Source organism: Convolutriloba macropyga, chromosome 10, assembly GCF_964194025.1.
Source record: "Convolutriloba macropyga chromosome 10, txConMacr16.3, whole genome shotgun sequence".
NCBI classification, from domain to species: Eukaryota; Metazoa; Xenacoelomorpha; order Acoela; family Convolutidae; genus Convolutriloba; species Convolutriloba macropyga.
The window spans coordinates 2696750-2719810 of record NC_134477.1 but is presented as its reverse complement, the minus strand read 5'-3'; the positions used below and the strand labels follow the sequence as shown (position 1 = coordinate 2719810).

General features: G+C 36.9%; 1 protein-coding gene and 6 non-coding genes across 9 annotated transcripts in view; 1 reads left to right on the top strand and 6 right to left on the bottom strand.

The window, feature by feature from the left end:
• Positions 1-23061, top strand: part of LOC142348360 (uncharacterized) — a 186246-nt gene that overhangs the window by 117075 nt on the left and 46110 nt on the right. For all 3 annotated transcript variants that reach the window (XM_075399679.1, XM_075399678.1, XM_075399681.1), the window contains 4 exons: positions 9465-9671; positions 10744-11075; positions 13180-13416; positions 19016-19295. In XM_075399679.1, coding sequence (XP_075255794.1) covers positions 9465-9671; positions 10744-11075; positions 13180-13416; positions 19016-19295 — 1056 coding nt within the window. The remainder of the gene's footprint in view (positions 1-9464; positions 9672-10743; positions 11076-13179; positions 13417-19015; positions 19296-23061) is intronic.
• On the bottom strand, positions 5895-5976 carry Trnas-gcu (transfer RNA serine (anticodon GCU)). The gene has a single exon. It is a non-coding gene; the product is annotated as a tRNA-Ser (tRNA).
• Positions 18208-18289, bottom strand: Trnas-gcu (transfer RNA serine (anticodon GCU)). The gene has a single exon. It is a non-coding gene; the product is annotated as a tRNA-Ser (tRNA).
• Trnas-gcu (transfer RNA serine (anticodon GCU)) lies at positions 18519-18600 on the bottom strand. The gene has a single exon. It is a non-coding gene; the product is annotated as a tRNA-Ser (tRNA).
• Trnad-guc (transfer RNA aspartic acid (anticodon GUC)) lies at positions 20487-20558 on the bottom strand. Its single transcript has one exon. It is a non-coding gene; the product is annotated as a tRNA-Asp (tRNA).
• On the bottom strand, positions 21360-21431 carry Trnad-guc (transfer RNA aspartic acid (anticodon GUC)). The gene has a single exon. It is a non-coding gene; the product is annotated as a tRNA-Asp (tRNA).
• Positions 22232-22303, bottom strand: Trnad-guc (transfer RNA aspartic acid (anticodon GUC)). Its single transcript has one exon. It is a non-coding gene; the product is annotated as a tRNA-Asp (tRNA).

The window sequence follows — 23061 nt, the reverse complement described above, 5'->3', positions numbered from 1 at the left end:
AGGGGCTGTACTTCGTAACCGAGTGAATTGATGATCTGTACGCCACCATTACTAGCGGAAGGTAGTCGCTCCAGGTGTTGTGATATTCACCCACATATTTTGCAAGACTCTCTTTGATTGTGCGATTGGTGCGCTCTGTCATTGCGTTTCCTTGAGGGTGATAAGCTGTTGTTGAAGTCCTGTTAATTCCCAGCTTTTACACATGTTCTTGAAAAGATTCGACATAAAATTACTGCACTTGTCGCTATGAAGATTTGCCGGACAACCAAACCTTGAAACCCATACGTTTACAAAGGCCTTAGCCACCGTTGAAGCTTCTTGGTTGCTCATGGGAATTGCTTCATACCATTTTGTAAACTGATCTCCAATTGATAGAATGTCTTTGTTTCCGCTGGACTCGGTTAAAGGTCCCATAATGTCTAAGGCAACTTGCCAGAACGGATGACTTGGTTTCCACGTTGTCAGGCTGTGTATGTGTTTCTGGTGTGGAGATTTCTTTTGACAGCATTCTTTGCAAGAACATACCCACTCGTGGACATCTTTTTTCATCCCGGGCCAATAGAATCGTTCTCGAACCCGATCAAATGTCTTGGCCATACCAAAATGTCCGCAATGTTCATAAAGGAAAGGCAGAATTTCTTTTAAAAGTGATCTCTGAATGACTATTTGTGTTAAGTTATTAAATTCGTCAATACGTTTATGTCTCTTGATTAGATCATTTTCAATCCGTAAGTTTCTGAAATCAGTCCAAAGTTTCCACAGTGCCCTAGAGGCTCCTGCCATGTGTTTTCTTTGAGGGCGTTTCCCGTTCACCATCCAGTTTCTCAAAATATTGAGGTCGGCTGCATTTTTCTGATGTTCAACTAGTTGTTCAACAAATTTCCCTAGTCCAATGGACCAGATATTTTTTTCTTCCGTATTTATTTGGTTCACTTGATCGCAGTCTTTGACTTGGTCTTCAGTCTGTGGAACTCTCGACTGACAGTCCGCGTGAGGGATCTTTTTTCCTGCTTCGTGTTTGATTTCAAAGTCAAACTGTCCGAGCTTTTCTATCCCTCTGGCCAATAATCCGTCTGGTTCCTTAAAACTATATAACCACGTGAGGGCCCTATGGTCAGTAACAATTAAAATTTTTTTTCCCTGAAGATAATTTCTGAAGTGTTGAGTAAAATAAACTAATGCAAAAGTTCTCGTTTTGTCGCAGAATAGTTTCGTTGACTTTTGCTGAGCGTTTTGCTTGCTTATGCGTATAACGTCATTTATTCTTGGTAGCGGCCAACTGGTTTTCTCGATTTGTTTATTCAAACCTCTGTAATCTACATTTAGTCTGTAGCTGCCATCTTTCTTCTTCGCCAATATTGATGGCGCTGCCCAATACGAATTGGTTGGTTCAGTTACTTTTGCATACTCTAAATCTTCGACAATTTTTTTCATTGCTTTTCTTTTATCGGAGCTCATACTGCAATAACTTCTTCTGAACGGCTGTGCCTCTTCGTTGAGTTTAATCTGGTGTTTAATTTTGTCACAATATCCTAAGTCATTTGAGTTTCGTGAGAAGACTTGTTGATGTCGCGAGAACAATTCCTGTGTTTTCTCTTTCTGATGGTCATTTAGTTTAGAACCTTCCAAGTTTGCGTGTTTTCCCATTTGAAAAGTTTCTAATGTTTTTGGCTTATTTTGATTTGTGAAAATTCCATTCACAACTGAGTTCTGTTTGTTTTCAAAGTAAGATCCCACTTTAGTGCTTTCATACACGGTTACTGGTGCGTCCGTTAGATTTAACACTTTTATCAAACTCCAACAATCTTTCATTGATATCATACAGGCGACTGAAAGCAAACCAGTCTTTAATTCAAAATCTTCAATTGCTTCCACTAATCCTTCCACTCCCGGATTTTCTTCTCTGTTTTCATCAGCTAATCTAATTTTCATTAGACTTTCGTTTTTACTCTGTATATAAGTGTTTTGTCCCGTAATTGCAAAAACTTCAACGCCTTGCGTTTTCTCTGTGGTGAACGGTTTTGAAATTTTAAAGTGACTGCTATATAGTTTCTCTTCGTGTAAGTTCAATACACATTTATTGGTTTTTTTTCAGGAAATCGATTCCCACCTTCGTCTGCCGTTATCACAAACTCTTGTTCAACCTCCGGTAGTCTTGGTTGCAACTGTACCAAAAGCGTTACTCTGGCTATTATTTTGACAGCTGAGTTATTGGCTGTTAACACTCGTTTTGTGTATGTTTGTAAAATTCCCGGTTTTCCCAGTTTTTCGTTTGTGGACCAGCTCAAAAGCGATATACTACTTCCACTGTCTATTAATCCAACGCATCTGTTTCCATGAAGTATGATTTCTGCGTTTAGACATTTAATTGTGTTTGTCGAACAAACTCTAATGACATTGCAGTTCTCGGTGGTTTTCTTTTAAAAGGGCAATTTCTTTTCAAGTGTTGGGAACTTCCACATAGGAAACAATTTCGAGAATTCCTCGAAAGGTGTCCTTCTTGTCCACAGGCTCTGCACTTGAAACCCTGCCTGTCGTTCCTGCTAGACGGTTCCTCTCTTCCAAAAGATCTGTCTCGGTGACTAGATCCTGGTGTTGGAAATCGCCGCCGATCGTTAAACCCACGATCTTGTTGCTGTCCTCTGTCACGTCTGTCGTCACCCCACCGTCCCCGGGAACCGCTTCGCTCCCTAGATTAGTTTCGACGGTTTTCTCGCTGTTTGTCATCTACTGACAATTGGTTCACAAGCTTGGTGACGGCCTCCACTAAATCTTTTGTTTCATCTCGTCTAATTACCGCAACTTTTGGTGTTTGCTCTTCCTCCTCTATTCTTGTTACAGCTTTCAGATGCAATGCTCTTTCCAAAACTGTTTCAATTTTTATATCCTTGTCGCGGATTTGCTTTCTGAGATCTAACCTCACCTGACTATGGTTGATTACTTCTAGAAATCCTCTCAGAACGAGATGGTCTCTAATGTCTTCCGACTCCGTTGGGTAAGCTTTCAAAGCCAACTACTTTAAATCTCCAAGAAAATCTGTCAGTTTTTCTCCTGGTTGCTGTACGCGGCGAGCTAGCCGTCCCTGGAAAACGACCGGTTTTTCGCTGTAGTGTTCTCGAAAAGCTTTAACGCATTCATCATAATTTTCTCGTGTAGCTTGCGGTAGAGTGCGATAGAACTCTATGGCAGATTTTTGTAGCCTAAGTGCAAAGTAATGCGGCCGTTCATCAACTTCGCGAGCCGGATCTCCTTCAGTTCTTTTCCACTTTTGTAGTTCCGCTTATTGCTCAAAATTCGTCACGTAACTTTCCAAGTAGTTTGAACCGGTAAATGCTTCCGGTAATAGCATTCTAGAGGTTGAGCTCGTTGCCATTTTATTGTTCCCCTACTTGTATCGTGCTCTTTTAAAACTTTGTTAAGTTGTTGAAATTATTAGTTTCTATAAAATAATTATCAAGTAGATCGTCACTGGAAGGTGTTTTCTATTTTTATCTTTGAATTTCTATAGCACTCTCTTTATTTTTATGTTTAAAAACTTTTGGTTTATAAAAATCTAACGCTTATTTCAATACGGTATTTCTTTTTTTTTTACTTATTTATTTATTTTTCTTTATTTTTATAGACGAGTGTCCCACCTAATTTCTTTTTTTATTTTAATATGATTCTGGCTGAACTCTGATTTTCCTTATTTTATTGATGTTTTCAATATATTTTCTTTTCTATTTACGACAAGGATGATATTAGGTGCTTTAGTTTTCTTTTACTTTCTCCTGCTTATTTTTACCCTTTCAACTATTTTCGCTTTATATTCTTTTTTAATGGTAGTTCCAGAAAAAGGCAATATATAACTTTCAGCAACTGTTTCAATTGATTTTACAACGACTATCCCGCACTTTTTTCCCGATGGTTATGCCGCTCGTTATCTAAAAGTCAATTTAGCAAATAAGGTCGAAAGAAAAAAACATTTCCTAGACTAAAAAGACTTACGCAGTGGCTATCAGTTTCAATTACGAAGGACAACAACAAGAAAGAACTCTTTATTTCTACTCACTTGGTATGATGCGGTCTTTCCACACAAAGAAATTTCTGTCTCCACCTACGAGTAAAAGATAGCACCACGCGAGTAATTTCTCACTTGTTTTCCTGCGACTGGTTTCCTGCGGCTGATTTCCTCCGCTGTGACTTCTGCAATTGATTCCCACAAAAATTGGTGGAAATTGAAGATTTGTTATCCCAAATCTTGTGTTTTCTCTCGAGAAAGATTCGATTCTCGGAGTTTTTGGGGTTATAGTGCTTTTTATTTGCGTCTCCCTACCGACAAATTTGTTAAAGATTTTAAAATGTTAACTTTCCTTTAAATCTCTGTCGCCAGTGTAATATCCGTGCACTGTCTACGGTTTGGGTTGGGTGGTATTCTTAAGCAGATTAAACCTCGGAGTTACTGAGGAAAATTTTCCAAGTTTCAGACTTGAATTTAATTGAGCAGATGTAAATGTACAATCAGTTTAATACAAAGTTAGATCTATTGCTTGTAATTACTAGAAGTTTTGTGAAGATGAGAGTTGTAAAGCAATTAAAGAGAGGCAGCTCGATTGTGTAAGATTTAGTTTTGAATATGTTCTTTGGTTTCAGTCCTATCAATGGTTAATTAATCTTAGGTTATTTTTACCCATTTTCGTTAATCTCCTTGGGATTTTCTCATAGTTATTTTCTACCGCACGGGTCCCTGTTAGTTAAACTAACAGATAACAGGTTTACCTGCTTGACGTACCCGTCATGAACAAACATTCCTTGACGTGTCCCGTCAAGATTAAATTCCATGATGATTCCCAGCATTATTTATGATGCTTTCTCTGTTTTGTTAAAAGCCGGTTTACTATTAGTAACCATCTCTTTTTGTTCTCCTATTTGTTTGTGAAATTTTCGAATTATGCGTTTAATATGTAATTTATGAGCATGTCATACATTATGGTTCACTATAATTCTAATCGACCCGTAGATGCACACTTTTGATCAGAGATTGACTATTGTTGATTTTTTCTTATCTTGACGGTTTATTTGGAAATTGATGAAAAATAATTTTAACAGAAAAATTGATAAGTAGACTCTGGACAAATTTTTTTGTTATTTGAAAAACTGGACAGAGATTGGATTCGAACCCACGCACGGAGACTATCATTTCTTTTTTGTGTCTGTTTTCAATCGATTTGATTTCCAATCCACCCATAGATGCACTCTTTTGATCACAGATTGACTACTGTTGATTTTTTTCCTATCTTGATAGTGTATTTGGAAACTGATGAAGAAATTGTCGACAGAAAACTTGATAAATAGCAGCTGGAAAAAATTTGCTTTGTTAAAAGAAAATGCGACAGATGGGATTCGAACCCACACACAGAGATCGTATTGAGTTAGCATTCCAACGCCTAAACCACTCGGCCACCTTGTCTGTAAAACCGTCGAAGTACGAATTATCATTCCTTTTTGGTTTCTGATTTCAGTCGATTCTAATTCTAATCGACCCGTAGATGCACAGTTTTGATCAGAGATTGACTACTGTTGATTTTTTTCCTATCTTGATGGTTTATTTGGAAATTGATGAAAAATTTTTTTAACAGAAAAATTGATAAGTAGACTCTGGACAAATTTTTATATTATTTGAAAAAATGGACTGAGATTGAATTCGAACCCACGCACGGAGACTATCATTTGTATTTCGTTTCTGTTTTCAATCGATTTTATTTCCAATCCACCCGTAGATGCACTCTTTTGATCACAGGTTGACTACTGTTGATTTTTTTCCTATCTTGATAGTATATTTGGAAACTGATGAAGAAATCGTCGACAGAAAGCTTGATAAGACGCTGGAAAAGATTTGCTTTGGTAAAAAAATGCGACAGAGATGGGATTCGAACCCACGCACGAAGACCGTATTTGATTAGCAGTCCAACGCCTTAACCACTCCGCCACCCTGTCTGTACAACCTTCGAAATACGAATTATCATTCCTCTTTCGTTTCTGATTTCAATCGATTCTATTTCCAATCCACCCGTAGATGCACTCTTTTGGTCACAGATTGTTTACTGTTGATTTTTGTTCCTATCTTTATATAGTTTATTTGGAAACTGGTGAAAAAATCATTGACAGAGAACTTGATAAATGCTGGGAAAAAATTTGCTTCGTTAAAAGAAAATTCGACAAAGATGGGATTCGAACCCACGCACGGAGAACGAGTTAGATTAATAGTCCAACTCTTTAACCACTCGACCAACCTGTCTGAGCATGCGTCGAAATCCGAATTATCATTTTGTTCTACTGATTTTAATCGATTTTGATCTCGATTGATCCGTAGATACTTCTTTGAAGTACTGTTTATTATTATCTTGTCAGTTTATTCGGGAACTGTTGAAAAAACTTGTTGACAAAAAATTGATAAGTAGCTACTGGACAATTTTTTTGTTAAAAAAATCGACAGAGATCGGATTTGACCAATTTTGATGTAGCTGCTAGAAAAAATGTGTTTTTGAAAAGGAAAAAATGCGACAGAGATGGGTTTCGAACCCACGCACGGAGACTGTATTGGCTTAGTTGTCCAACGCCTTAACCGCTTGACTACCCTATCTGGATAACCTCCAAAATACGAATTAGTGTCCCTTTTTCGTTTCCTATTTCAATCGATTCTGTTTTTGATCAATCCCTGGATGTAAATTTTTGATCACAGATGGACTATCGTCGATTTTCTTAAAAGTGTATTTGGAAATTGATGAAAAAGTTTGTGACAGAAAACTTGATAGGTAGCCACTGGACAAATTTTCTTCTGTTAATAAACCGACAAAATTGGATTAGGACCTACGCACGTAGACAGTATTCGATTAGCTGTCCATCGTCTTAACCACGTTTCCACCTTGTCTGGACAACCGTGGCAATTCTTTTTTCGTTTCTGAATTCGATTGACCCCTAGATGTACTTTTTTTTATCAGAGTTGACTACTGTTTATTTTTTCCGATCTTGACAATTTATTTGGAAACCGATGAATATATTTTGGAATACTGCTTTTCTGCCTAATTGTGACCACAATTCCCCAATTAATCTTTCGCAGATGTGAACTGATTATAAGCTGAGTGGGTTTCGCTGAGGATTCGGGTATCATTCATACCAAGGAAAATGGCTGGGCGCTGTAATGGGAAAGAGTTGTTTACTATTAATTATTTTTTGTCAATGAACCGATTGCAAATGAGCACATATTGTGGATTGTTACTTTTGTTGACACTGTCTGTATTTTTTCTGTGGAAACATTGCCTGGATCTTTTCCGTTTTTACGACTTGCTCTGTATGTTATTATTCCCGGCACCATGACCGATAATCACAGGCATTTTCCAGTTTTGTTCAGTGCCTCAATGGAGGCATAATTCTCGGTTCAGCTAAATGTTCCATTGCCTAGTTTTTAATTCGCCAACTCCACTTCAATTGGCCGCGCAAATCTCGCAGTGAAAATACAATCTTATATCGAGCTCATATCCGAACTCTTATAAAAATACAATCTCATATCTAATGAGCTGATTCTTGGCTTTTTTAATGATCATACATGTCTTCTTTAAGAGATGCGATAGCGGAGCTGTTATTGTCCTTCTGTTGGTTTCATACAATGAGAAGAAATTGTATTTTATTGGGGCACTATCTTTTTGCAAAATTAAAGTTTGTACTGTATTTGTGTTATCTTGAAGAGAATGGTGGCGGCTCTTTTTAATTGCTCTTTCGGACAAAGTTTGAAGCAATTATTGTGAAATTGTGTATCTTTGTTATGCAAAATTTTTGCTTGGCCGTTTTATTCTAGAGCATTTTTTCGATTTCACTTCTCGAGTGACTTTTTCACTATTGTCGTTTTGATATTTTTTTTGTGTGATTTGAATTGCGCGCTGTCGGAAATTCCGTCTGTTGCTAAATTAAAAATGATTCTGAGCAAAGACATAGCCCGTATAGCGCACTGGTTGATGTGTCACGGACGTTTAGCCGAAAGTTCGCCGGTTGGAACCCTTCCGTAGTCAGAGGTTTTACACCTTAAAATTTGCTCTAGCCTCGCCAGTCGTTCGCGAGCGATTCTTCCGACGTTAGTCGGTTTATTTTTAAATCAACAGAGTGCTGCAGGAAGCGAACCGCATAAAAAACGTAAAAACGTGCTTAATTGCCCTCAAGCAAGATTTGTAACAGTTATGTTAATCCTGTGGTCTTTTTACTGCTATTTTTGCTTGACGAATTTGGATCTTTTCCGTTTGTGCCTCCCCCCAGTATAATATGCGTCCCCCAGTTAAGAGAGCACGTGCCATTACATAGTAAATCGGTATGTAAAAATATGGCACTTGCGTCTGGGGGTGCAAATAATATGCGCCCTTTAAGCTGGGGGGGGGCACAAACGGAAAAGATCCACGAATTTTTTGTCTCATCTTTTGACTTTTCGTCATCGAAAACGGGATGAAGACGTTACACCCGTAGGGCATTAAGTTCTTACAGAGCCTTTCGGCTCATTAGACTCTAAGTATTTGGTTCAACAAACTATTTTGGAGGCATAAATTTATGATGTGAAGGTTTGTTTTTAGAGTTTGACCCCCCCCCCCCCCCCCATTTCACCGCCTCCACGCTCCTCGCTCCATTCGTAACCCAGCGCGCTCGACGCCCCCCCCCCCCTTCTGCACTTCCCTAAACTGAAGCTTCTGACGAAGCGAACCGCCTGTCAGTCATTTTTGATCAATTCGCCCCTCGTTAGTCTGTAATGTTTTTACACTGCTTATCAAAGAGCGGGCCGAAAGAGGGGTTTTTTGCAAGGTATTGAAGAATTTTCTCTAAGCGAGCCAAATTTTTTGTTTTTGTGCTTTTTTTCAAGCAGTTCTTTTGATTTGAACTACTTAAATATTGTTTGCTGCTTTAATGTTTGTATAAGAGTTCCTCACTGTGTCAGCGTTTTCAAGTTTTTTATAAATTAAATGAGTTTTAAGCGAATTCGAGTTTTCTCAACTTTTCCAATTTAGAGCTATTTTGCTATTTTTGGACCATATGTACTGGGAACTAAATAGACACCGTATACTTGATGCGTTTGGTCTTGTGTCTGGTTTGTGTTCGTGGCGTCAGTTTTCACTCGTAATCAAAGGTCATTTGAGGTCAAGTTCTGAAGTCAAGACTTATTTCAAAAACAAGTTATTGATACTTCATAGTTTGTTTTTTTTGTCAGTCTTATTTCAGTTATTTTGAGACTGCATGTCTACAAACCTATCGCAGCTATTTTCTGACAATCTACAAGCTGTTTTTTTATAATTGCTCTCAAAAAATCTGCAGCAATAATCTTTGCGGGAAGCACTTTGAAATATCCGCTACCTAGTACCTACTAAGAAAACAGGAATATTTATTGTTTACACGATTCATTAAGTACGGTGTTTTGGTTTGTTTATTTGGTTACAATTTTGCATTCACAGGGTGGTTCTACAATTGGACGTGCTTCTGGGAGTTTTGCAGAGAGGTATGCAGTCAATGAGGAGACCTTGGACTCCAACTGTCGGGAGAACAATCTCGTCATTGGGGGTGGAGGGGCAGCAGGGGTCAAGTTCAACAGACAGAGCTCTTTCTCCCCCAATACAAGCATGAATAGAAGTGGAGGCATGCCTGTGTTGAGTGACTCGCAGGTATAACAAAAAGCACTATTTAAGCAAGTTATAATTTATATATGCCAGGGATTTTTTACTTCAATGTGATAAAAAATACCATCCCATTTTGAGCAACTGTAAATTGGTTCTGCATCTTTTCATTTCAATTAGTTTACACCACCTTCCTCTATATTAAAATCATATTTTGCACCCCTGTATCATTTCACACCGCAAACGTTTCACCCCAAGACATTTTCCTTCGAATTTTTCAATATTTAGAATATCTATTGGAAATATTATTTAAGGAGTTAAAACAAAAAGTGGGCATGGTCCATCCAATGGACTACACAGTGAGCCCCCACTATGTAACATCACTGCAGAGTATTTAAATTTGCCGCAAGAACGCACTGTATTTCAAACCTATAGCAAGATGCTAGGAGCCGCGTCAAAAGGTCGAGTTAGTACTGTGATGATAACTGTGATAATCATGTGTCTAGCCGTCCCTCCCTCACAACAACACTACAGGTGTCATCGACCTCATTTACACGTTTTATACCATGACGACCTCTGAGACAGATAATGGCGCTGCTTTAAAGTGGACAGGAAACTTATCTTCGTTCGAATTTGTTATTGCGCCGGAGTATATGTGTCTTTCTTTTCATTTTTTGCTGGTTGCTTCATAATGTGTGTTGCATACAACACTACGGCCCATGCAGGAAAACACGAGTGGAACACAACTACTGTTTTCATTTTCCGAAATGCGTTGTTGATACTTTAGATTTTTAATCGCCTCCTGATCTTTGTAGGCTTCCGTGGCTTCTTTTGGGCATGAGTTGGCCCATGGATTGAAAATTTGTACGTCGGAGAAAGTTCTACTGAATTTGCTCTGTGGTGGTCATTTGCTATGTCAAGTCGAGCGTTGTCATCAATGCTAGTAGATTTATGGTAAAAACTTTTGCCTTCTAGCATCTGCAGAGCAGGCTCAACTTCGACGTCATAGCATAAGTCATGTATTATCTTTGCGAACGCGTCCCTATCAGCGTTAAATTTTTTTTTAAAAAAAAGACAGAATTTGGGCACCCAGAGTAAATGTTTTTTTTTCGGTTTTCAGAACTTCGGATCGGCGCGACATCGTTATCTACCGAAACTAGCTGCCGAAGAGGAGACCATAAGGGAAGACTCGACCTCATTGGACGACGAAGATGTTGCCGAATCAGAGGATTCAGCTGCGGGGTCCTCAGACGAGAGTCGGCCTCGACCTGAACAAATCGATGACGCAACTGAGGAGGAATACCTCAAGCTGGCGAAACAGAAGTCGTCCGATTCCAGTCAACGTCCGACAACTCTTGGTCTGGCTCCATTGGTTGATAATAATGTGCAATATAAAGACGAAAGGGTCAAAAAAGAGAGGAGGAAACCGAATGCAGCAAATAACAACTTGAGGTAGTTTTCAGCATTTTTGAAGCGCCTTCAAAGTTTTTTTGTTGGGTATACTTTTTAGACACGGATAGCTTTGAGGTGTTCATGAGCTCAATCATTCATTTGACTCATAATTAAAAACATTTTCTATCATATAACATTTTCTAGTTTAGATATCAACATATAAATGATCGCTCCTTTTGTTTGCGAAAGTTTCAGCTCATGATAACAATGACGTTGATTGCAAAGTATTAAAATGTGAGCGTGGAAATTATGCTGGTATTTTTAATTGCTCTTGAACGAAGTTCATAGCAATTATTGTAAACGTGTTAGTCTTTTTTATGCAAATTTTTTGCTTGACCGTTTTTGCGCTTTTCTTCTAGAAACATTCTAACTCGAACAGGGACTGATAGCCGAGTGGGCAGTGCTTCTGGTGAGGGATCGGTAGGTCCATGGTTTGAATCTCGGTGTGGTCAAGTGTTTTTCCACCCGCGTGTCGTTCGAGAGCAATTCTTCCGACTTTAGTCGGTTTATTATAGCTGCGAAGCTGTAAGCTGAGCGGAGCTATATTGCGGTGCTCTTGGTTTTTTTTTACAATTCAAAGAATTTGAATTGTATTGGGGCGCTGTCTTTTTTTTAAGATGTGTTCACACATTTTCATGATTTTTGAAGTCAAATTGAAGTAGTGATTTTGGTCACGCCGAAACAGGAAATGGAGCAAAAAAGCGAGTGGTTTTGCGTCGTGAAATTTTTTCGCTCTAATTTTAAAGTAGAGTGGGAAAACGGTGTTTGAACAAAAATTCGCTTTCTCGCTAGTGGTTTTTTGTTCACATGCGGCAATTTCACTTTGATTTTTACTGTTTTTTAAATTTTTTGGATCGGATTTTTTTCTAAATGGTTTTCCCAATTTAATTCATAGTTCATCCGAGGCCTAGTTTTTTGTTTCAGCCAAATCTCCATTTTTCATTAGTGGTTTTTTGTCCAAATGCGGCATTTTGACATTGATTTTGTTTTTTTTTTTCATTTTTTGATCTGTTTGTTTTAGAAATGGTTTTCCCAATTCGCTCATAGTCCATTCTAGGTATAGTTTTTTTGTTTAGTAAATGAAAATTTGTTGAATTGTAGGTCAGTACTTGTCCTGCTATGTTTTTTGTTTCGTCGTCTGAAGATCTTTTTTCGTTTTACATTTGTTCACACCTCAAAGCTGAAAAGTCAAATTTTCTGAATGACTTCTTCCTCTCACTAACTGCTTTCGCGCGCGTGACGTCATTTCTTTTCTCACTCTCTCTAGCAAAAGTTTTTTGCGTGATTAGATTTTGATCGTACTTGACTTACCTCATTCAATAAAATGACTTTTGCACTTTAAAATTTAAGTTTATTTTGAATTAGTTTAAGGTCAAAGGAACTCATATGTGTAATGAGGGTCCCTTATGAAAAGGCTTCTGCGCAATGAATTTTAACAAGCTTTGTTAATTTATCGTTTAATTTTTTTACATAGCTTTTTGAGCGACGTCGATATTTTTTTCAACTTATATCTGTATCTGTTTCTGTCTTATCTGTATCTGTTTCTATCTCTATTATACGGCACGCAAGTCTATTCTTTCGCAGCTATTCCGGCAATCTGCCGGCTATGTTGTTTTACATTGGAGCACAGTCGCAGTTTTTTTTTTGTTTTTCTTGTTAGATTATGATTCTAAGTGCTTCTTTAAATCCTAAGAAAGGTATTTTTTATTGTGATCACTGCCACCGCCACGTGATAGGCTATTAACATCCTTAATAGTGAAGAACCACACAATCTTTGTTATGAAAAGAAAAAATCACTGAGGAGTAAACAAATGTCAAAAAACATGAAATTCTGGACAAGAAACATACAAAATTCTGTTCACATAACATATATGAAATTCTGGACTTTTTTAATTTTTGTTATCTTGTTTGAGTTCCCTCCTCACTTGAGAAAGTGTATTTGATTGGTTGATATTTATTACAATTACTATACTAAATAAAAAATAAATTAAATGGGTAGCACACTAGGCTTGCAAGTAAGAGATGCTGTTTCGAATCCAGTCCTGGTCCATTTTCACAGTAGTTGCTCCTGAATAGACCCCTAACACATAGCATCTGTTTTTAGGTTTACATTTGACATGCCAACTCCCCAAGAGCCAGCAGTTCAAGACCAGAGATCTCCCGCAGTCCCACCCAGAGCCCCTATCGCTGTCATGGAGGCAGACGAAGAGAGGGAAAAGAAACGGAAGGAAAGTGGGAGTGTGACTGAAAAAGAGACTACAGAATCTGGTGAGCCAAAGAAACTCTCGGCAGCTGGAAGTTCAATCCCAATGAGCAGGGTGTTCCAACTCAAACAGTATCTGTAAGTGTACCTATTTCAGGGACTATTTTGTTGAGAAACTTTAATAAGCTGATTATTTCAAACTTTTTAGCCTTTTGTTGCGGTTTTACAGTTTTTTATGGAAGTTTGCCACTTTTTTCTGTTTTCCCTTGCACACAGTCGACCATTCACTGAAACCAATCATTATCACAACTACTACTTATAATTTTGGATTTTGGCGTGCAATTTGTTTTGGCGTGGCCGCAGTGTTTTATGACGCCCACTTAACATTTATGTTTTGTTATATTGCACGTTATCAAGTAAAAACTAGAAACACAGGGTCTAGAAGTTGTATGCCCTTTAAGCTGGAGATTCCAAAAAAATAGATCCCTAAGTCGCAGAACACGCTTCAGATCGCTTCTTCTGGAGGTATAATTGGTCGAGTATGTGAGTCGCAAAAAAAAAAACATTTTAAAATGTCTCGAGGTCTCTCTCTAAAGAACGAAAGGGAAAATTATAAAGACGTGTATTTTTATGGGTGTAGTTTATTCTAAGAGAAGGCGAGAATAATTAACGATACCAAAGCGAGAATAATTAACGAAAAATTAACGATACCAAATTTGTCTCTTTTTTTACAAAACATTGACGTACCTGGCCTACACTGCTGATAATTGGGAGGTTTTGGGCCGTTCTTACCCTTAGGTTTTGTTTTTGCAATTTAGATCTGTTTTCGCCAGAGGCTATTTAAAAGCTTATTATTTTTCAATATCTTTTGAGTGCGAAGGAAATTTCTTAAAAGCTTATCTAGGCTAGATTCACCCTTCTCTCATTCTGCTAAAAGCGTTTTTAGACAGCAGTTGCTTAGCAAAGCAATTCAAATTGAACAGAGTCAGTATCAAAAAACGAAATCAGAGATAGAAATGGAATAAACCCATAAAGCCCAATTTTAGATGCCGGTTACTCGAACTTTGTTCTTAGCTAACATCTCTAATGCTTATTGTAATTGATACTAGCCCCTGTGTTGTCTCACTATGAAACAGGAGTATGTTCAGCGCCACAATGACATGAAAATAGTTCGCACTTTAAAATAGTTTGTGTACAAAATTCACTTTTTCATTAGTTCTTTCTCTTCTTTCAACCCCAATCTTGGTTAATCGAATCAACAGCGACTATTTTCCGGCTATCTGCCGGGTATGTTTGATTTATCGCTTAATGTCATTAATGGCTGATCGCCTCTATCTCATTGGTTGACTGATCAGTCATAAATGAAGCTGTTTAACGGTTTCGTTTCTTTTCAACGTTTCGTACGACTTGACACCACTTGTTTCCAATATCAATTGTTTTGATATTTGCCAGTTACTATAATTTTTCGTCCTATCGTCTTATTTAATCAAACGTAGGTCTCAACGGCTCGCTCATATGGCGTAATTGAAAGTATTTAGTAGTTTGAGTTTATATGGTTCATATGACTGCTTGTTTTCACAAAACATTTGCGATTTTTTGAGTTTTGTCCGAGTTAAGTTCTTCTTTTTCTGTCATTTATTATTGCTAATGGCAGTTCTCCATGTCTCTTTGTTGTTCAAATGGATGCGGCGTATGTTCTGACTGAATGTTTAGCGGTTTTAATCTCTTCGACTTGGTTTGGTTGAGACTGACCGGTCAGTTTTTTCAATTTTTGCCTGATACTTTGTATGGTTAATTAGCATCAGGTATTTAATGGTTTATGTTAGTAGCTAATGTTTCGTTTCTGTTGGAAACATCCGTTTTCAAATATTATGGGTTGTTTTTTTATCCTTGATTCTGCTTTATAATCTATTTGGTTTAAAGTCTCTTTATCTAGGTTTTGACAGGTTGCATTAGCCTTTTTGAGACCAGTTTCATCTTTTTAGTGGTTCCAATATGTGGCTAATTGATTTTGGACTTGGGACCTTTCATTTTGAATTTGGTATTTTTGATTCGTTTGCTCTTTTCGGTACGCGATCTCATGGTTAAAATATGTTTGAATGCCTTCTATAAATGACTGTTTTGTAGTCTGATTTGATCACTGACTTGATGTTCTGATTACATGTTTAAATGTTTTTGATGGCTTTGTTAAAATTTTTTAGTAGTGTGCGAGTTTCGCCACAATTATCTGTCGTTTTTTTAACTTTGTCTCTCATTTATGTTCAACAAAGTAGTTGTATACTGTCTAAGGTCGCATATTGCAAAGGTTGACGCATTATTCTGTTATTGACGTCAATGACTTCTGATAACACTAGTTTTCCAAAATCTGGAAGAGAATTTTTAATATTGTTGTTGTTCGTGTTTGTATTATTATGTGTTCAGATGACTACCAAAAGTTGTTCAATTTTGTTTCATTTGGTATATATTTTTTTGACTATCAATGGATGTTTTTCTCAATGAGGTTGACGGTCAGCAGGTCTTAAGTTTGTTTCATTCCTAGTTGTTTTTTTTATTTATCGTCCAGATTTTTTCACGACCATATGACGTCACGCTCAATTTAAATCTACCTCTTATTCATCCCTATTTTAATTTTTAGCTGATTTGGGGGTTCAATCCCTTGATTAAACGTTTGCTCACATGTGACTGGCCTCACTCTAGTGAAGGTTATTTGGGTGCGTATAATGGAAACCAGATTAAAATGTACAAATTCTTAACCAAATTAAGATCTGAGCAATTGGAATAAGCTAGAGTTTCCTTCTTGGATTGCTTTGTTTTTTATCATTTTGAGATTGCAGATCTACAATGCTATCCTGTCTTTCTTTGGCAATGTGCCGGCTATGTTTCTGTTCATTTGAAACTGTGTCTCAGTTGGAAATATTATGTATTGAACCTTGAACCTGAGCTTAACTTATCATTAGAAAGAAATCCTTGATTCATTACCGTAAGTAAATATTCAGAATGTTTTCTATAACTGTAAAAACTATCATGATGGCGTTTTAAGCATATTTTTCATCATTTTCTCAATATTTTAAGAACTGATATGATGCCTCAGTCACATATTTATGTTAGTTGTGAAACACTTATTTATCGTTTCAAACTTTTTAGTTGCACTAACTTCAAATGAGTACTTTTTCTGCAGATTTCTTTTTTTAATTGCTCTTGAACGAAGTTTATAGCAATTATTGTAAACGTGTTGGTCTTTTTTGATGCAAATTTTTTGCCTGACAATTTTGCGCTTTTCTAGAACGTTCTTTGACTTCTCAAGTGACTTTTTCACGCGTTCGTTCCTCATTTTTGAGTGATCTCTATTGCTCTCACGCTTTCGTTGTTCTTCATTTTTGAGTGATCTCTATTACTCTCACGCTTTCGTTGTTCTTCATTTTTGAGTGATCTCTATTACTCTCACGCTTTCGTTGTTCTTCATTTTTGAGTGATCTCTATTACTCTCACGCTTTCGTTGTTCTTCATTTTTGAACGATCTCTATTACTCTCACGCTTTCGTTGTTCTTCATTTTTGAGCGATCTCTATTACTCTCACGCTTTCGTTGTTCTTCATTTTTGAGTGATCTCTATTGCTCTCACGTCGAAGTAAAGCTTTTTGGTTAAAATTGGTTGCAGTATATCAAAAAGAAGGGACTGGTAGCCGAGTGGTCATTGGTTAAAGATAGGGGGCGCGGGGTCATTGGTTCGAACCACGGTGTGGTCAAATGTTTTTCCAACCGCCTGTCGTTCGAGAGCAATTCTTCCGACATTAGTGGGTTTATGTTCTTCATGATGACGATTGATTGTAATTTTTGGTTAGCTCTGAGTGTTAAGTTTGTTTGAATAACTTATTTTTTTAAACATAAATGATTGACTCCACTCCAATTTTCTTTAAAGGGTGAATGCACATTGAAGAAGACTCTTTAAGCGAGTTGGAATTCAGTGAAAGGAGCACAAAAAAGGGAAAATTTTGGTCCACTACTGGTAGCTTCCAAGTTGTGCCAGAAATTGCATGAACTAAGTTCCGTATTTGTAGCTAATGATATGGTTCTGGCAAAATCTTTATTTATGCAGATAAATGGCGTGATTCTCCAGTTGTGTCATTTCACAAAATGATATTTGTATTTCCGATACTTCATAATGTATTTCGATACTTGTATTTCCGGAAGCCATTCTAAATTTTAGGTCTTTCTCATTATAGCTCCCTCCCCTCCAGCTTAGTTGTCATATAACCTATAGCCCCCCAATCGTGGTATATAAATATACCATTATTGTGGGGCTGTAATTTCATGGGGGGGGGGGTATGATGGGAAAGACTCTAAATTTGTTGCTTGAACCGTTCAAAGCATCCCTCAGCTGTCCTGTATTAGACGTATTCCATTAAGTTGTTTCTTAAAAGTTAAGATTTTTGCTAGCATTGAGATTCAAAAGTGGATCTGTCACTTTTTTCGCTCATGACAATTGTTTGCTTTCGTGAACAGAAGTCTTTCGAGAAGCCTGTTCGTGAACATTCAAATGCCTGTTGTTGCTTTGAAAACGGTTTTTTGGTCTGATGAGAGTGGTAGCTGTTACCAATAAAATTTACCATTGTAGCGATCTGAAAATCTGAAATTTTGTCATTTCGGTGAACATGTTCTATTTCTTGTGCCTCAGAAAAGTGCGATCAACATAATAAGGGAAGACAAGGATGAGTTTCCAATCAACCATCGAAATTTATTTATTTAGGGTTCAACGCCCGAACCACTCATTTACCTTGTTTGCATAAAGAAAACAAAAATTGATTATCATTGCATTCTGGTTTCATTAGCCTTGCTGATATTTTTTGTGTTTAAAATGTTGACTTTTTGGTTTGATTTACCTGTTGTCAAATTGTGGTTTTAATTTATTGATGGTGAAAGCTTAAAACTTCGACAGAGATGGGATTCGAACCCACGCACGGAGACCGTATTGGATTAGCAGTCCAACGCCTTAACCACTCGGCCACCCTGTCTGAAGAATTAGGGAAATACTGATTATCATTGTTTTCTCGTTTCTGGTGTCATTCGATCCTTGGAATTTTTTAGGTAAAAGATTAACTATTTATTCTCAGACCTTGTCAAATAGCTAGCTGACATGCTCAGCTTTACTTGGTTATGCTCTGATTTCAAGAAATCAGTTTATAATAATTTTTGACTCTAATATCGTAAACTTTATTCAATTATTCAAATAAAAGCAAAACTCGACAGAGATGGGATTCGAACCCACGCACGGAGACCGTATTGGATTAGCAGTCCAACGCCTTAACCACTCGGCCAGCCTGTCTGAAAAATTTATGGTGGACTGATTATCATTAGTTTTTGATGTCTTGTTCGTGGTCCTGATCGTTTATGCGTAATTGAAAGAAGAAATATCGTTAATTTGCTCTAAAGTTTACCTGGTTAGAAATTAAATTTTTTGGATGTGAGAACGCAGTGAAATGTATGAAGAATCCAGCCCCTAAACTATTAATCATCTTCTTTTTTTAAAAAAAAGTAGTATACTCAAATTATAGTTTTTTTATGGCACGTAAATTAAAAGACATAAGTCTTTTAATGATAGCTTCTTATTTTTATGATGAGCGTTTTTATATAATTTTTAATTGATTTCTACTGAAAGTCTTTCGTCCAGCTTCTTTGAACTTTTTTCGATATTCAAAATGATTTGCAGTTGTGAGTTTTTTTATGTACTGTTTTTGTAGACCAGCTGCAGGGCCGCGGCTGAAAGGCCGGAAGTCTCAGGTTAACGACGGTCGGACCCAGAATACCCTCTCGGCCAAAAACAAATCTAGAAAGAGAGGCAAATCGGGAGCACCCTTCTTTAGTCTGGACACAAGTGGAAGGAGTACCCTAGGAACAAGCGGGGCTGGAACTGTTGGAAGTCGGGCAGGCAGGTCTACAAGGGGTGGACAGAATAGCAATCAGCCAATTGCAATGATGAATCCTAAAATGAGGAGACTCGATTCCCACGTCAGAGACCAGGTGAGGAAATTGTGATTTTTTTGCAACTGCATGTTAATAGTCGCCGCCAGTCTCTCAACGGATCTCCCTTTTAGGCTCGAAGAGGATTGCAGACAAGCCTTTTTTAAATCAATTTTATTATTGTGAATTTTGAAGCAGGAACTGAAACGCACGCGTGATAAAATATAGATTAGTTTGGGCGCTGAACAAAATTGAAAGAAGCGAAAAGAGTTGTTTTTTGTTCATACCGCTCTTTTCGAGAGAGCAAGAACTTGAGGTGTGAAAATTTTTTTGTAAGCGAGCGAATTTTTTTGCTGCGGCTTTTTAAAGCGTTTTGTTTTTTTCCATTTTTTTTCAATTAAGTGATTTGATTATTATGTTGTATTGTTTTTAGACTTACTTTGATAGTGGTTAGAAGGTTTCTGTTGATTAATATGAGTTTTATAATTATTTGTAGCTTTTTCAGCTATTTTACTGATTTTTAAGCGACTTTTAGCGATTCTTCGCCTATTGTGTTGTTTTCCTCTTTTAAGTGCGATTTGAGGCGACGCCTTTTAGTTAAGGAATTTCTAAGTACCAAGCGGATTTTTTTTGATGTAGAACATTTTTTGTTTGGAATTTTGACAAAAAAATGGAGAAATTTTTAACTATTTGTCTGATCTTTTTGCAGGTTTCTGTTTTTTCTATGATCTTACACAAGTTTTTAGCCTATTATGACTTGCCTATTGGTTTGCAAACTTCTCAATACTTCTATTTGCTAAGAGGAATTTTTCTTTGCCTTTGTATCTGTGCTTAAATTTTCAGCTTAGTGGAATAAATGTCTTGTTTTCTGAAGTACTGAAAGGAGTTTCTAAGAAAAAAAGGTAAAAGTTCAAAATGTATTTCTTGAAAACAGCTCTCTGCCGCTGTTTCAATCCTTCATGATTTAGAATCAATCTTTGTAAATTCAATTTGAGAGTTGCTTTTCTGGCATACTGTGATGTTGTTTTGTTAATTCTGTGGGTTTGAGTTTTTTGAAGCAGTCAGGGGAATTTGGTTAATAAACGTCAAACGAGACGGGTTCTGAAGTCATTTTTACTTCAGGGGTCAACAGCTCAACAAGACCTGTGCTTAAAATTTCAGCTTAGTGGAATAAATGTCTTGTTTTCTGAAGTACTGAAAGGAGGTTTTGAGAAAAAAGGTAAATGTTCAAAATGTGTTTCTTGAAAATAGCTCTCTGTCGGGGAATCGAACCCCGGTCTCCAGAGTGACAGTCTGGGATACTCACCACTATACTAACAGAGACTTGAAATGTGTCGAGATTCATCGGAATCGTAGCATAATTTGAAGACGATGATTCGAAGGGTGATTGAAGATGCCAAGATTAAAAGCTAATTTTCACTCACGACTGCAGGTGTTTAACCGTCAATCATCAGAATGCTTTTATACCTCGTTTTTGATTTCTCATAGAAATGTTGGATCTGTTTGTGGTTGAAGTCTTTTTTCTTGATTTTCTGAAGATTTTTTGTTTCCACTGAAGTTTTGCGTACCTAGGCTTCATCAAAAAAGTAATGTAGAGTAACATCCTGTTTGTTTTCAAAAGCAAAATTACTGGAAATAAAAAGATTTAAAATTCAGTTCTGTAAAATTTTTATTTGATTGGACACTACTAAACTGTTTGGTTCAATAGACTCGAAGGGAAAAAGATGCAGATATATCTCAATATGAGTTAAATGGGGAACTACAACAATTTCTAAAAAAAGCGAATACTCGTTTTTAGCCTAATTCGGAAGTATGAATATTTTCAATCCTTCATGATTTAGAAGCAATCTTTGTAAATTCAATTTGAGAGTTGCTTTTCTGGCATACTGTGATGTTGTTTTGTTAATTCTGTGGGTTTGAGTTTTTTGAAGCAGTCAGGGGAATTTGGTTAATAAACGTCAAACGAGACGGGTTCTGAAGTCATTTTTACTTCAGGGGTCAACAGCTCAACAAGACCTGTGCTTAAATTTTCAGCTTAGTGGAATAAATGTCTTGTTTTCTGAAGTACTGAAAGGAGGTTTTGAGAAAAAAGGTAAATGTTCAAAATGTGTTTCTTGAAAATAGCTCTCTGTCGGGGAATCGAACCCCGGTCTCCAGAGTGACAGTCTGGGATACTCACCACTATACTAACAGAGACTTGAAATGTGTCGAGATTCATCGGAATCGTAGCATAATTTGAAGACGATGATTCGAAGGGTGATTGAAGATGCCAAGATTAAAAGCTAATTTTCACTCACGACTGCAGGTGTTTAACCGTCAATCATCAGAATGCTTTTATACCTCGTTTTTGATTTCTCATAGAAATGTTGGATCTGTTTGTGGTTGAAGTCTTTTTTCTTGATTTTCTGAAGATTTTTTGTTTCCACTGAAGTTTTGCGTACCTAGGCTTCATCAAAAAAGTAATGTAGAGTAACATCCTGTTTGTTTTCAAAAGCAAAATTACTGGAAATAAAAAGATTTAAAATTCAGTTCTGTAAAATTTTTATTTGATTGGACACTACTAAACTGTTTGGTTCAATAGACTCGAAGGGAAAAAGATGCAGATATATCTCAATATGAGTTAAATGGGGAACTACAACAATTTCTAAAAAAAGCGAATACTCGTTTTTAGCCTAATTCGGAAGTATGAATATTTTCAATCCTTCATGATTTAGAAGCAATCTTTGTAAATTCAATTTGAGAGTTGCTTTTCTGGCATACTGTGATGTTGTTTTGTTAATTCTGTGGGTTTGAGTTTTTTGAAGCAGTCAGGGGAATTTGGTTAATAAACGTCAAACGAGACGGGTTCTGAAGTCATTTTTACTTCAGGGGTCAACAGCTCAACAAGACCTGTGCTTAAATTTTCAGCTTAGTGGAATAAATGTCTTGTTTTCTGAAGTACTGAAAGGAGGTTTTGAGAAAAAGGTAAATGTTCAAAATGTGTTTCTTGAAAATAGCTCTCTGTCGGGGAATCGAACCCCGGTCTCCAGAGTGACAGTCTGGGATACTCACCACTATACTAACAGAGACTTGAAATGTGTCGAGATTCATCGGAATCGTAGCATAATTTGAAGACGATGATTCGAAGGGTGATTGAAGATGCCAAGATTAAAAGCTAATTTTCAGTCACGACTGCAGGTGTTTAACCGTCAATCATCAGAATGCTTTTATACCTCGTTTTTGATTTCTCATAGAAATGTTGGATCTGTTTGTGGTTGAAGTCTTTTTTCTTGATTTTCTGAAGATTTTTTGTTTCCACTGAAGTTTTGCGTACCTAGGCTTCATCAAAAAAGTAATGTAGAGTAACATCCTGTTTGTTTTCAAAAGCAAAATTACTGGAAATAAAAAGATTTAATATTCAGTTCTCTAAATTTTTTATTTAATTGGACACTTCTAAACTGTTTGGTTCAATAGACTCGAAGGGAAAAAGATGCAGATATATCTCAATATAAACAAGAATGTGCCATTTTTTGTACATTTCTTGAAGTTGCAAAATGAGTTAAATGGGGAACTACAACAATTTCTAAAAAAAAGCGTATACTCGTTTTTAAACTAATTCGGAAGTATGAATATTTTTTATCCTTCATGATTTAGAAGCAATCTTTGTAAATTCAATTTGAGAGTTGCTTTTCTGGCATACTGTGATGTTGTTTTGTTAATTTTGTGGGTTTGAGTTTTTTGAAGCAGTCAGGGGAATTTGGTTAATAAACGTCAAACGAGACGCGTTCTGAAGTCATTTTTACTTCAGGGGTCAACAGCTCAACAAGACCTGTGCTTAAATTTTCAG